Source organism: Salmo trutta, chromosome 8 (assembly GCF_901001165.1).
Source record: "Salmo trutta chromosome 8, fSalTru1.1, whole genome shotgun sequence".
Taxonomy (NCBI): Eukaryota; Metazoa; Chordata; class Actinopteri; order Salmoniformes; family Salmonidae; genus Salmo; species Salmo trutta.
In genome coordinates this window covers 22707672-22723016 of record NC_042964.1, presented here as the reverse complement: position 1 = coordinate 22723016, position 15345 = coordinate 22707672, and the positions used below count along the sequence as shown (strand labels likewise).

Sequence of the window (15345 nt, the reverse complement as noted above, 5' to 3'; positions counted from 1 at the left end):
GATATTTGCTATTTAACGCAACACAATCACAACAGCAACCACGGCTTGGTACAGATGTAGCTTGGTAACATCAGGTGAACTGTAGTCTTCTTATTACAGCAAAACACAAAGGTGTTTTTTGATTTAGTTAAGTTTTTTTGTTAATGAAGACTGATCACATCAAATAAAAAAAGACAACAGTTCATCAGACTTTGGTACAAGCTACATTATGTTTTTAGGTCACAATACATTTCCTTAAACTGAAACTAAAGCACTTAGAAAATGTATAGATAGAGCAAGAGTGTAACGATGCTGTATCTGGTGTGTGGATGAAATGTTGCTTTTCATTTGCACTCAAATGGTTTGAGATGTTTCCTCTACCTAGTAGAGACAGTTTGGTATAGAAAGACAATGCTGCCTCAGTCTATAGTACAAGATGGTCTGCAGCATTAATACACACACATAATTGTGTTATTCAAAGGCTGTCCCATTCCTAGGAAATCTGGGCAGCAAAGTTATACAAACAATAGCATTACTTGTTGAGTCAGACGAGCATAATTTCATGTATAACTTCCTTAGAAATGTATGGGTTGATCACATCAGAGCCATAGCAAAGTAGCAGTTACTGTAATTCTCACCAAAGGATAAAGTGATTAACCGATATTAAGCATGGGAGACATACAAGACATTAAATAATAAATTGTATTTATGCACACCAACTGACATAAGCGTAACTTGCGATTGCCATATCAACAGAGTTGATCGGAATTTGTTTCAATACAGAATCAAAACAAAATCAGTAGACAGTAAAAACTGTATCACAAAATAAAAAACTAAACATCCATAAAAGCATTCATACTTGATCAGTACTCTAGATCTCGAGGGCCACCACTGTACATACTAGTGACTGCCAACCAGAATAGTATTGTCCTCACTAAAGTGCCTGTGAGAGGAAGCTATTAGACTATTGAGACACAGCCATAGTGTGTGTCCTCAAGGTGAAAAGGTGTTGAATCGGCGGGAGGCGACCCCCGCGAGATCCTTGCAGGTGAACATGATAAATGTCACTCAGTTTTTATAGTAACAGGAACTGCAAGAAGTCAGCCATCATGGCGCGGAGATCCGAGTGCTGCTGCAGGTATGAGGCATACTCCGCCTTAAACACCTCCTGCAACACCATGTGTAACACACAAACACACAAGTCAGGTCATGTTGGAAACTTAGGGGTTAGTGGTTTGAGAGTAAGGGGCTAGGCCAGGGTTAGAGTAGGGGGTAATGGGTAAGGTGTAGGGATAGACTTAATATGTCACCTTTCTGGCCAGGAAATTGGAGTGCATCTCCATATCCTCAACACACCAGACGCATCTTCTCAAACCCCGGCTTATCATCCCTCACCTTTGACACACATACACCAAAACATGTAAATATTGGAACACTCCTAATAGTGTAATGTAGCAGTAGTGCCAACACTGAGGGAGGTTGATTAACCTGAGCCGCGGTGCACCCATCTATGGCCCTTGACATTAACGGGCAAAAGCGGTGAGGGAGGAGCTTTTCAAAACGAACAGTAATCTGCGCTGCTCGGTCATGTTGTCAATAAGGTAGCATGGTGCATCATTCGGAAAGATACATCTATTTTCAATAAAAGCATATGGTACTAGTCAAAAGTTTGGACACACCTACTCATTCAAGGGTTTTTCTTTATTGCAGAATAATAGTGAAGACATCAAAACTATGAAATAACACATATAGAGTCATGTAGTAACCCAAAAATATATATTTGAGATTCTTCAAATAAAGCAATCACTTTTTTTCATCATTACTTTAAGGCATGACTGACCTTCATGCCTTAAAGTAATGATGGACTGTCATTTCTCTTTGCTTATTTAAGCTGTTCTTGCCATAATAGGGCTACCTTCTGTATACCCCCCCCCCCCCCTAACTTGTCACAACACAACTGATTGGCTCAAATGCATTAAGGAAAGAAATTCCACAAATGTACTTTTAAGAAGGCACACCTGTTAATAGAATCTCAAATATAAAATATATTTTGATATGTTTAACACTTTTTTGGTTACTACATGATTCCATTTGGGTTATTTCATAGTGAAGACATCAAAACTATTATTCTACAATTTAAAAAAATAGTAAAAATAGAGAAAAACCCTTGAATGAGTAGGTGTGTCCAAACTTTTGACTGATACTGTATGTTCGAATTTTCTAACTAGTTTTCATTGGGAAAGCAGAAAGTGTTTTTATCAAAAACAATCACTTTTGCATGTGAAAACAAAGAATCCTAGTCATTACTCCGTGTGCTTAACCTACGTCACTTTTGTTATGAGCCGACTTCGCAGTCAGCCAGAGTGTGGCGCCTGGCTTACACCCTGGAGGCACCACACCCGGGAGGCAGCCCGGTTCCAAATAGAATGCAATACATTTTTAGCCGGTGCAAAACACGCCTACACAGGCACCGGGCGAGATTAATCGAATCCCCTCACTGCCAAGTGGCTGCAATGTTCTCCACTGAGTCCACCTTCCTCTCCACACCAAACATCCGCAGTGTCTCCAGATTCCATTGACATGTAGGCTATTTGGAAAGAGAAAGAGAAAACAGTGAACACAGACTTAGAAAGTCCAACACTCAGACTCTCCCTCATCTCAATCTTCCTCCACCACCTGTCTCTCGACTTCCTCCCTCCTGTCTTACTAGTGATGACTATACCACAGGAAGTGCTGTTGATAGCTCCATGGCTGTGTGCGTACAGCAGTATGCTCCCCGCAACTGGTCCTCTCCACAGTCACCTTGAACTCTCCCAGCACTCCACTCCTCTCAGACACAGAAAGTCTTCAAACACACACTGCAGTGCTGCACCTCCACAGTCCCTACTCAGAGCACACACACACTCAATTCAAGTAGCTATTCAACAAACACACCATCACATGACTAGCTAGTAGCCTACAAGGAAATAGGCTGTGTATAAATGGTTAGCTAGCTATCTTTTTCACAGAGACACACAATAGCAAGTAGCAGTCCTTATTAACTAGCTAGGTAACGCTACTTTAACGTTACCCTACTGATGACACACAAACCCTTACTAGCATTGGCTGGATAGCAAGTAGCAAGTCTACTGGTACATTAACGTTACAGTAGCGTTTAGCTAGTTAACTAAGATAAACATCACTAACGTTTGTTACCACAGCTACAAAGTCATAAACCCTGTCTATTTCCACAATTTCTCTTCTTAAAAACAGGCTCGTCCATGTAATAGCATGAATATAAAACGTTAATAACTTCGGCTGAGTGAAGGAAAAAAAAAGCTGCCTCAAAGACAATTCATGGAAAAATGAAATGGATATTTTTGGCACAAATGTGATAACGAAAGTGTATTTTTGAAAATGGACTTACTATGGGGACATCTATGGGAATTGTCTTTCTGGGCTCAGCATTAGTTAAACTGCAGTACTGCCAGTCTCCTCTGTGTACATGAGATGGCCTGCTTCCCAACTGAAACCCTGAGGGCATGACCTGACCAAGGGCCAGGGTTCCGGTCTGGAAGCACGCTTTTGACTGCACCTAGAGTATTGCTTCGGTACTGCAGTTTAACTGACTCACAGCCAAGAAAGACAATTCCCATTGACAGCCCCAAAATATAATTCAAATCTGAAAACTCCTAATAAGACACTTTAATCATCAACTTTGTCCACAAAACATCCATTAAATCATTCAAATTGTCACCGAGGCAGATTTGTTTTCCATCACTCACAACTGAAGATATTAACATTTTATATTCCTGCTCTGAGGTCATGACCCCAGGTAGCCAGGGCAAGTGCTGGTTGGCTTGTTTAGCTGTCCACATGCTCAGAGTTCCAGGAGCATGTTTGCTCGATACTGCAGTTTGTCCAGTGCGCAATGAGCGCTAATGCGCAGGTGGAATAAACCCAGTCAGAAAAATGGTGTATACTAACGTGAGCAGATAAAATTGAAACAAAGGTTGGCTATCTCTGGAGGCAGTCTAGTCAGAGATATTACAATAAACCAGATATTTGTGAAGCATTCGGTTGGCGTTTCCACTCATTTCCAAATATGGTAACGAGAGGAAGCCCAGTGGGCGGTGGTGAGAGTAGATGGAGCGAGATGGATTTTGGGCGACATTATGCAAATGTCCTCATCGATTAAACATTTGCTCTCAATACAGTTCCGTTTCCAAAACTAGAATGTGTTACAGAGTGGACTAAGTTCTGTAGATTTGACCCTTTGTCAAAGAAAATTAAAAAAGCGTTGTTTTGGAATGCAAGGGCAAATTGATATATTGCACACGCACACTTCACAGAGTATGCGTTCCCCAACGGAAATATGCAAATACATGCCAGTAGGACCTCGCTAGCTCATGCTTGGCTTTGCCACCCTCCTTGTTCTGCCCACTATGATTAATTTGTTCCCATTGGAAACGTCTGTCGGTTAGTTATACACATATTTTGTCTAGTTCTTATTATACCTCAGTGCACCCGGTTCCCTCCCATGAGTCAGCCGGTTCCAAATGAAATGCAGCAACTTTCAGCCGGTGCAAAACACGCCTACACGGACGCCTGGGCGAGATTAATCGAACCCTCATTAGTTACACTCCGAGTTGGGTATTTCCAATTTGATGAAAAAGACACGAGGATAAAATACTGACATTTACATCAGTAACAATCAAGGTTGAAATGTTCAAAGTGAAAAGTTTACAACCAGTTCAAATGTATAATTATCTTTATTAACACAATTCCAATAGCAGCCTCATTACGCTATTAGTTATCATCAACATTGCACATTTCATTTGGTTACAGGATAAATAACCTATTTATTAAATGTTGAAATATATACTCCGTTTTAAAAGAATTGCTAGAGTAGATCCATGGCTACATGATATATCACATGAACAATAAAGGAAATAACTTGAAAATATGCTTTACAAAGCAAACAATCAGTGCACACACAAGTGGCGAAAAGCAAAATCTCTAAATCCAGTGTCATGAGTTGTCAGGTGATTTTCTGTGTGCCTAAAAAACAGCGCTGAATGTGTAGCCTAAGCTAGTTAGAAACACGTATCCAAGATCTTAGGCCTACTACTTCACAATCCAGTAAAGTCATACATAAAAGTTATTTGTAAGTAAAAGCTTATTATGCTGCATAGTTGTCCAAATTGCAGAATGCAATCAGAGTTTGTAACTTCATTTATTACCAGGCAAATGTTCAGTTTCTCCTTTTTGTTTAAAGAGGAACAGGAAAGTTGGGAAAATCCTTTAGGTTTATGTAAAAAAAATAAAAAAATCTAAAGATCTTGAAAACAAATCCTTAGTTTGGACGGTAGAGGGGGGGCGTGAGTTGCATAAGACACGTTGCATTGTGGGAGTTGAACTGTTTCATATATTTCCATTAGCATCCTGCAGCTCCTCCCTGATAGCATTCAGCTCCACCAGGCTCTCGTGCAGCACCTGAGCTACCTGCCTAATCTTAAACACCACCTCTTTCTTAAACCCTTTCTTTAGCTCACGAGAGTCCTTGGTGAAATATTTATCCATTCCTTTGAAGAGGCCCCTGAGGGCCACAGCAGCTCCTTCTGTTACCTCTGTGGCCCTCAACACAGGTCTATCCACTAGGCTGACCATTTGAACGGCCCTGCGGACCTCCCAGTCTCCAGAGTAGTGCTGGGTTCCTCTCCGGAGGAGAGGATGCCCCCTGAGTCTATACAGCCCTTGGCACACGAACCTCAAGATCTTCACCAACTCCTCCATCCTCGCCTCATAATCCTCCAGAACCACCTCCACTTTCTTCCTGTCCTGCATGTTGTTCACGTTGTCCGAGATGGTTGCCGAGGCCGACGTGATCCCGCCGGCCGCCGCCACTCCGACGCCCACAGCCGTGATGATGAGCGAGGCGCCGAAGGTGAAGGGGGCGAGGGCCAGGCCGACGATGGCCGCACCTCCCCCGACGGCGGCGGTGGTGCCGCCGGTGATGTTGCCGATCTTGGCCTTCTTATGGAAGGAGGTGATGTCGTCGGCGAGGGCATAGAGCTTGATGACGTACTGCCAGAGGACCTCGGCACGCTCCGTGAACACCTTGTTGAAGACACTCAGACCGCGGTGCACCTTCTCCGCCAGTAGGGTGAATGACCTTAAGGGGGAGGGGGGAGAGAGAGACAAGGACATGGCAAGAGGGAGAGGAGCGAGAGGGAGGCAGAGAGAACAAGTATTCAAACAGCAATGTTTCACGAGAATGACTACTGATTACTTTGTTATCAGCACACAGACGACATACCTAGTCTCATCGTCCTTCACCGTCTTGTCTTCATCATCTGAAGGCAGCTCATCCCATTCTGAGACACAAGACAATTCCCAGATTACAAATTGGGTGTGTGAACACATGCTTGTGCATGCATACGTGCTTGTGAGTGCATGCACATGCACATGTGTATGTGTACGCACGTGTGTATGACTCACGTTCCACAGTGTTCCACCACTCCATCAAGCTGTCAGTGTCCTGTGAGACAGAGGAACACATATCTTTGGACATTGCTTTCACACAGTCACATTTTTAAACTGTTACCATTGAAATAGGGCAGAAGGTGATTTGTGAGCGACATTTCACTCTTCAAATACTGACCCCCTCTTCCTCCTCCTCATCCTCCAGACCTTCTGCAAGCTGTTCGTCAATCTGAGCAGAACGCCACTCAGCCTGCGAGAGAGAGAAGAGGGGACAATGTGAGAAAGAAGTGAGAGAGGGAGTAGGAGAGATTGTTGGTTAAGTTTGAATCTATTTGCTGTGCATACCTTACTATCCTTATAAAGGGATAGTCTGCACTGCCTTTTCTAAGAACCATGGCCTTTGCCAGCTTTCCCTCCCTCTGAGGCATATTTCTCTCGAGGAGTTAAAATCCCTCTTACAGTATGCAGCAGATCCGGTTCAGTTACATGACTGAAGGGAATGTGCCACTCAATTTGTCCTAAGCAGTGAAATGATAGAACCCAGCCAGGCCCATACCATAGTTGTCAACAACAACGTGGGTGTGTGGCTTTTTTAACATTATTATGTCAGTCATACAAAACCGATCAAGACAACTACCCATGGTTTTCAGTCGTTTCAGGTCTGTCTCCAATATAGGACAATGAGTCAGCACAAATGTACATGTTGGATGTGTGTGTACCTCTGCAGCCTCTGAAAAGTAGTAGTCACTAGATGTAGCTCCTGGTGGGTACTCGGTCATCCTTCCATCTCTCGCTTTAGTCTGAGTGAGTGAGTGAGAAACCAACACTAACATCAGTAAACATATGGCAGTAACACCACACACACACACACACACACACACACACACACACACACACACACACACACACACACACACACCTTAGTTTCTTTGCGATGCTTATGAGGGGCTTTAAATTTGAATGATTTCTGTAGAGGAAAGTTGGGATATAGATTAACAGCAGGTTAAAAATCACACAGTAAATGAAGGATGTTTATAAAGTAGTAGAAGTACTGGTTTGCAGTCTTCTATATCATCCTGTCCATAATCATCTCCGTTCCCTCCTGCTGAGAAGAGATCTGACCTCCTCTGAGAAGTGTCATTGTCCAGAAAGCCCTCCTGGAAAACATACCACAGGAATGTCAACACTCTTCCGCTGACAAAATGTAAAGTACGCACAAAAGACATAGCTTCGGACCAATAGAAATGCCCTCACATGGGATGCTCGTCGAGGTGTGTAGCGCTCTGAACCAATCTGTGACTTTTCATATAGAAATGTTTCCTAGAATAAAGGAATGAAAGTACACAGACTTGTTTAAAAACTAATACAGATGTTCTTTATAGGCCAATAATGGCAATGTAAATCTGTTAAAAGAGAAATATAAAATTGCCACATTCTCTAATAAAACAGACAATACACTCAAGAGGGCCTACACAAACATAATAATTACCTGGATTTGGTTTGACTTGCGCCGACTTGCAAGTTGGTTCTTAAATTTCGATGGTTTCTTCTGTTAAAGAGAGGACATTTAGAGTATGAGTGGGATCCATCCAAAGTTAAGAGGAGAAAGTTCTACTGTATAAAGGAAAAGAAAAGTACCGGTTTCCAGTCTTCCATCTCATTCTGTTCATCTTCTATCTGTCCAGCATAGAAGAGATCTGCTCCCTTCTGAGGCACATCACTGTCCAGAAAGCCCTCCTGGACAAAAACAAGAGACATGTGTTGAGTCCCAACTTCTAAAGTATCTAACTTGTAAATGGACAGTGCATCCAAATTTGCTCACATGGAAAACATAATAATTTGAGAACCTCTGATCTCCTTTGTGGGGAGTACTGTTGTGTACCACTAGTCTGAGAATTCTCCTCAGCACTCTGTAAGAATGAAAAATAATGCACTAACATTCACAACTTGATCATCTTGTTTGATAAAGAAAAACAGTCTTATCCAAAAACATAAACAAAGCACAACCACACAGAAACTAACAAAAACCTTACCCCAGATTTCCGACGATTCATATGTAGGACTTTTAATTTGAACGGTTTCTTCTGTAGAAGACAATGTTTATCATGTTATTAGGTTAAATAAAATGCAGACAGAGGAAGTGAGGGATATGAAAGAGAGAAGTACCGCTTTGCAGTCTTCCATCACATTCTGTTGATATTCTTCTACCTCTCCTGCTGAGGAGAAACCTGCCCCCTTCTGAGGTAAGTAATCATCCAAAAAGCTCTGCTGAAAGAAAAACATTGATTTATTTAAACATTTATACTGTCATGTTACATTTTTTTTGTACATTGAACAGCATAGACTAATTAGAGTTGGCACAAATACAAACTACACAGACAATTACGACACAGACACACATCCAACCTTGGGGTGTGAGTGCGGGGTGTAGCCTTTCACTTCGTCGGTTTCCTCAAAAATATTAACCTACAAAAGAATAAACAAATGTTGAAACACTAAAATATGACTGTACATACAGTAGTACTGTGTATACAGAGTACACGCATAGAAACTCACAGTACCTTGGACTCCTTGCGGGGTGTATAACCATGGGCACCTTTAAATTCATCAAGAGGTTTCTCCTAAGAAACACATAATTACTACAAACACTCATCATTACTGCATATGGGCAAATGAAAAAGTGTATAGAAACTAATATATTGTGTTTGTCAAGTATTTCTACACACAGTATATACATACATGAATCATCTTTGAACCTCTACGAGGTGTGTATCCATGAGCGCCTGTTGGTTCATCCTGGGAATTCAACAAAACATTCTTGGCATTATATCAGTTTTTGCATGAACACAAAAGCATGTGCATTTAGCCTACTGTACACGTTTCCCTCCTTACCTTTTCGAGGCAGATTGCGAACCCTCTGTGAGGCACAAACTTAATTTTGACACGTTGACTTTTTTTCTGTTCAGAAAAACAGATAAAAGTTTGATAGATGTTTTTATACATTTTTCATACGAAATAGTTGTCAACTTCCTAAAAGTGTTAAGCATGAGACAAAACATACAAATCCACCCATCCCATCACGTTCCTCTGCCTCCTCTTCAGAGTTCTCATCCAAACCCATGGCCTGTTAAACGACAAACCATATGTGGTGTTCCACAGGGATCAGTGTAAAGACTGCAACTTTTGTCAGCACAACATTTATACAATAAAATCTGCTTTGGTTTTGATGAGTAGTTTTTCATAAAAAAAACACTAGAGATAGATACCTGTTTGGAGTATTCCATCCCATTATGTTCTTCATCTTCATTCTCCCCTGGAGATATGAATCCTACTTCCTTCTGAGGAAAGTCATCATCTAGCAAGCCCTCCTGGAAAACACACCACAGGAATATGTCAACACAGATTTTGTACACCAATATATGGCTCTTTTTGTTTACAAACACACAGATAAGAAAATTATACATTCGCTCTATGTTGAGGCAAATGTAGGCCTGAAGCTTTCTCAAGATGGTCAGCTGAAAATCGATCCTAAAAAAAAAAAAAAAAATAGAAAAAAATAAAGTTATTCCAACAAATATTAAATTATTTTAAACACCCCTTCCCTAAATTATACATTCAATTATACCTTAGATCCTCTGCGATGCACAAGGGGCATCTTGAATTTGAATGATTTCTTCTGTTAAGGGAAAGAAGTTAAAAAATGTACAATACTAAATGAATGAAAGTTACAAACAGACTTTCAAAACTGGTTAAAAAGAAATACCGGCTTGCCGTGCTCCATGTAATTCTCCTTATCTTCGTAATCTGCAGAGAAGACATCTACCCCTTTCTTTGCGAAGTCTTCATCCAAAAAGCCCTCCTGGACAACACGTTAAAGTAATTAATACTGTATTAAAGATCTTAATTCATTACAATCGTTACACAGGAACACACTCACCTTTGACCGCCAGCGGAGACTATTGCTCTCTCCATCCTTGGATTCAGAAAATCTCTCCTAAACCAAAAAATGACATTAAACATTAACAATAAGCATTACCTACACAATCACACATACAATTAATCAAAGATAACACAGTCCTCACCTTTGATCCTCGACGTAGTGTGCCGCTGTCACGATCCTTCAGGTCTTCAGAATATTTATCCTATAGAATAAAAACATGTTAATTGACTACAGCAGCAGAACATATCTACATAATTCATCAAAAGTGTGACTTACCTTTGACCCTCTTCTGGAAAGAAAGGATACCTTGAACGTCCTCCCCCTTTTCTGAAATAAAAAAGGAAAATGTGTAAAAAGTTTAAAACAAAAGGATATAAATGTAGAAACAGAAACTTAAATACAGAAAAAATAAATAGAGTGTAAGACATACAGTTTTGGCATGTTTTCCGGCGTCATTCTCTTCCAGTTCTTCTACACTCCCCCCATCAGAGTCTGCTGCCACCTGAGATAGGAGAGAGAGAGCAGATGTGCGAGGAACAGAAATAGCATCCAGTGTCACTCCTTCAGTATCAATTGACCATCACTAAGCACACATTTTAGAAAAACTGATGTGATGACTTTACCTTCATTGACTCCCTCCTAAGCCTCAGCTTGCCAGACTGATGAGGGGAAAAAAGATAATCAAACAGTTAATTATCTTTTAGGCTAGTCAATGTAAAATAGATTAATGTTAAATAAAATACAGTAATATAGGTAGGAGTGTGGCAAGGAGTTGATAATTTAATGCAAACAATGAAAATCTAGAAAAAGCCATTAAATTAGTATGTTTCTTACAGGTTTCCAGTCAGGATTGAGCTCAGGACTGTTTTCAGGCCAATCCTCCACACATCTCTCCTGTTTTGGGTTTAACAAAGTAAACCCAGTTCAGTACATACAGCAATAAGACAGTCAAAGATAAAAGTTCAACATTCATTCTGTCCAAGTGGTGCCCCTCTAGTACATACCTGGCCAGTCAAAAGAATGTTCTCAAATACCTCCACTTCCTCTAATTTGTTGTCCTGTAAAACCAGAATGTTATTCTCAGATCAACAGAGAGAGAGATAACATGTTCATATACGACACCGTCTTGTCTACTGAAAGTTGTAGAAAAGTTCTGTCATTTATAGGCTGTTCAACTGATTGTGGTAGGAATAGACTTAGAGTATGTATAGACTTACTTGGCACAGAAACTTACCTGAGCTGTGTTCTTCGTTTGAGGAGCTGGTTTAGGATCTGGTCGCTCAGCTTCGGTCTAAAGACATAGCAGAAACCCAATGAGATACAAGTGAATCACAGACAGACATTACAATAATTGGTATGCTTACATACATGGAGAAAGAGGGACAAATAAAAATGGTGGTGGTGTCCTTACACGACTTGCTAACTCGGGCTGTCTTTTTCGAGGAGCTGGTTTGGAAGGGCTGTTGGAGGTCTTCACCTGAGAGGTCACAACATGTCATTCTTTGCAATGATGGAAAGAGAGGTCACACGGATATCAAAGACTGTACGAAGACGTGAGGGAAAAAAGACTTGTAAGTTACCTGGGGGGAACCATTGAAAGCCTGCGTTGGGGACAGGGATCTGGAATGGAGGGTACCATGTTTCAAGGCAGTAGGGGTGGGTTGGAGAACATGTTTGGTTCCGTGAGGGGTCATCAGGAAGATATCATACTGTTCATCAGAGGGTGTTGCAAGGTTGAAATCCTGCGTGTTGGAGAGTGATGCATTGAAGAGCTCAGCAGTCTTCTCAAAATCTGACCCTGAGAAGATGTCTGTTTTCTGCCCTGATGAAGTCTGGAATAAAGGTGTGGACTGTTTGACTGTAGAGTCAGTACTGAAAGAAGCACTCTGAAAGATGTCATTGGGCGAGGAATGGAAAATGTCCCATGTCCTGGAAGGCAGGGGCTGAAAGATGTCTGGTGTCACATTGGAGGGGGGAATTTGGAAAGGGTCATTTGACCTAGTAGGCGTGGCTTGAATGAGATTGGGAGTGTCAGAAGGAGTGGATTGGAAGGGGTCTTTTTGAATGGACAATGGGGCTCGGAAAAGGTCATCTCCCTTGGTGGGTAGAGTTTGGAATAGGTCCTCTCCCTTGGTGGGAGGAGCATTGAATAGGTAATCTCCCTTGGTTGGAGGAGCTTGGAATGGGTCTGGTGTTTTTGAAGGCGGAGTTTTGAATAGGTCCTGTTGGTTCGAAGGAGTTGTCCAAAGCTCCAGTCTTTCAGAAGTTGTGACAAATAAAGGACTAGGGATCAGATTTGGTGGGTTTTGAGTTAGGGCCGTTGTTTTGAAGAGATCCGGTGACCGTCTTTCAGACATGGTTTTGAAAATATATGTCTGCTGGTCAGATGGTGTGGTCTGAAGGTTGTTGTCTGTCTGTTTGTCAGGTTTGATGTCCTCTGGTGTGCTCTGAACCTCAGGCGGAGGAGCAAAGATGGTGGCTAAACTCTGCTGACGTAGAACCTCTGAATCCTGATTCTTAGTGTCCCCGTCAATAGTCACACTGCTCGATTCCTGTGGGTTAAAAAGACCAACACCAGAACTCATCATGTAAGCAAATGAACACATAAGTCAAACAAAACAGTCATTATCAATAGTATTGCACATATGTGCCATACCACCATACAAATGGTAGGTAGAGATCTGGTGAAAATGCAATGTCACTGATAAAGACTTACTTTCATATAAGAGTAGAATGGATTCTCTTTTGACAAGCTACGATTGATTCCATTCTGAGAGAGCGAGAGCGAGATTAAAGTGTAAAATTGGGTAACAAATAAATGGAAATTGATTAAACATTTACCATTAACAGTTGCCCCATAATTCAGTCTAACCTGCTTCAGGTGAGTGCCATTAGGGGAGGAATCTCTGGATTCTGAAGTGGAGGGGATAGGAGTCTGAAAGAGAATGTTTCAAAAAGAGTGTTATGATATCCCTTCTATGAGCTTGTGTCCCCCAAGCCCCCCATCTCAGCCTCCAGTATCTATGCTGCAATAGACCATGTGCTGGAGGGCTAGGGTCAGTCTGTTATATCTGGTGCAATTCTCCTCTCCTATCTAGTGTCCTGTGTGAATTTAACTATGCTCCCTCTAATTCTCTCTCTCTCCCTCCCAGAGGACCTGAGCCCTAGGAACATGCCTCAGGACTACCTGGCCTGATGACTCCTGGCTGTCCCCAGTCCACCTGGTCGTGCTGCTGTTCCAGTTTCAACTGTTCTGCCTGCGGCTATGGAACCCTGACCTGTTCACCGGATGTGCTACCCTGTCCCGGACCTGCTGTTGTACTGTGTGTTTTTTTCTCTCTCATCTCCACCCGACACAGCCAGAAGGACTGGCCAGCCCTCAGAGCCTGGTTCCTCTCTAGATTTATTCCTAGTTTCCTGCCTTTCCAGGGAGTTTTTCTTAGCCACCGTGCTTCTGCATTGCTTGCTGTTTGCTGGGATTTTAGACTGGGTTTCTGTATAAGCACAGTGCTTTATAAATACATTTGATTTTGATTTGAGATTGTGTGTCAGTGTTGTTTACCCTGTATTGTTTGCGGAAGGGACTTTGGGAGACTCTCCTCAGCATCCCCTGTAGTCTCATGATGCTCTGAAAGAATTTAAAAACAAATATTAAATATAACTCCATGAATGAATTCCTTTAGGTAATGCTTTCTTGCTTGTCTATACTCTAAGTGTATACAGTGCTTGCTTGTCTACCGTGTGTCTATAGTGGATAATTAACCCTGTGTTGTGTACAAAAATGGTCAGCAAAACTACACCAGACAACCTAAGAAGAAGCTGTCCAAATTGTACATCCTGATAGTATCAGGAGGTGGGTTGATTTCTCAGGCTGTTTCGCAATATTCTTAAAGGGTGATGGAGTTCATAGGTATCAAGAATACCTGACATCACAAGCAACATCATTTCCCAATCAACTGCCCTGAAAGAAAGTCAGACAATGCCACGCCAACACAGTTCCTGAGCTACAGCTAATGAGATTAAAAAGCGCTCTCTATATAATAAGTATTCACATACTGTAGAGCCTACTACTGTACCGTGTGGCTAACAACCTGACAACATACTTTGTACAGTAAATTTAACGTTTAAAATATGCCTAGTCAAGAAGCTTTATTTTAGGGCACAAGAGGTGAGAGGAGTTCAACTGAGGTATTGAACAAACGCATCTCAAGGCTAAGTTCATCTTTAGAACCATGATATGGTTCTACCGATAAACTTCGCTTCATTATGCTTTTGGGAAACCTGGCCCAGATTCTTACTCACCGGTCTTCTCTCCCCCAAAAACCCCTCCACCGGCTCACTCTGTGCCTCTTCCCTCTCCTCCTCCTTATCCTGACAGAGAAAGAAGTACACATCAAAACAATGGAGTTTGATCTTCTTGTAAGAAAAGTAAAGTGTTGGACGTTCTACTCTTATTGAACTGAAATCATATTTTAGAATTATTCAAGAGTTTAAAGAGTTGTGATTTAACGCAAACGCACGTGTCCGTAATAATTCAATGGTAGGCCTATCACTTATCATGGAAACATTTAAATTAGTTTGATCTCACCATGGTTGTTGCGTTGATATCCGACCCAGCAAGCTATTGTCTGCACTAAACGAAAGTTTGTACTGAAATGAACTCGCTAGTTGCCAAACTAGTATTTCCAACCGCGCGACTTGGCAAGCGGTCCGCGCTGCATGTACTGGTGATTGGATGATTGATGGACAGAATACGTAGGCGTGTTTGATTTCCCTCCCCTTCCTCTTTTCATCCAAGCGATAAAATGCGACCCGACCAGTTGTCCTCGCCATAAGGAGAATGTGCAGTCAATGACTCGCACGGGTGTGTTACATAGGTAAAAAGAAACATAGGTGAAAGAAACATTTGTTCCTATTTATATACCTGTTAGCTAGTAGGCCTAAAACTACAGGTGGCTTGT

General features: G+C 41.7%; 1 protein-coding gene and 1 long non-coding RNA gene across 3 annotated transcripts in view; one reads left to right on the top strand and one right to left on the bottom strand.

Annotated features, from left to right (window-relative positions):
- The window catches only part of LOC115198513 (uncharacterized), a 16807-nt gene extending 3232 nt beyond the window's left edge, over positions 1-13575 (top strand). Inside the window, exons 2-3 of the long non-coding RNA XR_003879247.1 lie at positions 6650-6731; positions 13537-13575. This is a non-coding gene — a long non-coding RNA (uncharacterized LOC115198513). The remainder of the gene's footprint in view (positions 1-6649; positions 6732-13536) is intronic.
- On the bottom strand, positions 4712-15345 carry si:cabz01007807.1 (uncharacterized). Of its 2 annotated transcripts, none has more exons than XM_029760476.1 (37): positions 14973-15345; positions 14687-14755; positions 13947-14012; positions 13257-13319; positions 13101-13154; positions 11965-12936; positions 11796-11861; positions 11619-11675; positions 11389-11442; positions 11219-11278; positions 11008-11043; positions 10815-10886; positions 10661-10711; positions 10527-10586; positions 10382-10438; positions 10208-10303; positions 10070-10120; positions 9907-9972; positions 9711-9812; positions 9506-9568; positions 9337-9402; positions 9184-9240; positions 9006-9065; positions 8851-8910; positions 8611-8712; positions 8478-8528; positions 8292-8354; positions 8083-8181; positions 7934-7993; positions 7699-7764; positions 7497-7601; positions 7364-7411; positions 7164-7244; positions 6623-6694; positions 6460-6499; positions 6278-6335; positions 4712-6133 (listed from the first exon to the last, which is right to left on the bottom strand). In XM_029760476.1, exons 1-37 carry the CDS (start codon positions 14973-14975, stop codon positions 5383-5385), a joined length of 3957 nt encoding a protein of 1318 aa, XP_029616336.1. In that variant the 5' UTR covers positions 14976-15345; the 3' UTR covers positions 4712-5382. The 2 variants fall into 2 exon arrangements, with proteins under 2 accessions (XP_029616336.1, XP_029616338.1); XM_029760478.1 differs by having other exon boundaries at positions 8611-8709.

Excerpts from the sequence above, each read along its gene's own strand:
- si:cabz01007807.1 (XM_029760476.1), bottom strand. Across the intron at positions 8,355-8,477 it reads TGAATCGTCGGAAATCTGGG|AGTGCTGAGGAGAATTCTCA; the intron begins GTAAGGTTTTTG and ends TCATTCTTACAG. Across the intron at positions 6,500-6,622 it reads ATGAGGAGGAGGAAGAGGGG|GACACTGACAGCTTGATGGA; the intron begins GTCAGTATTTGA and ends TCTGTCTCACAG.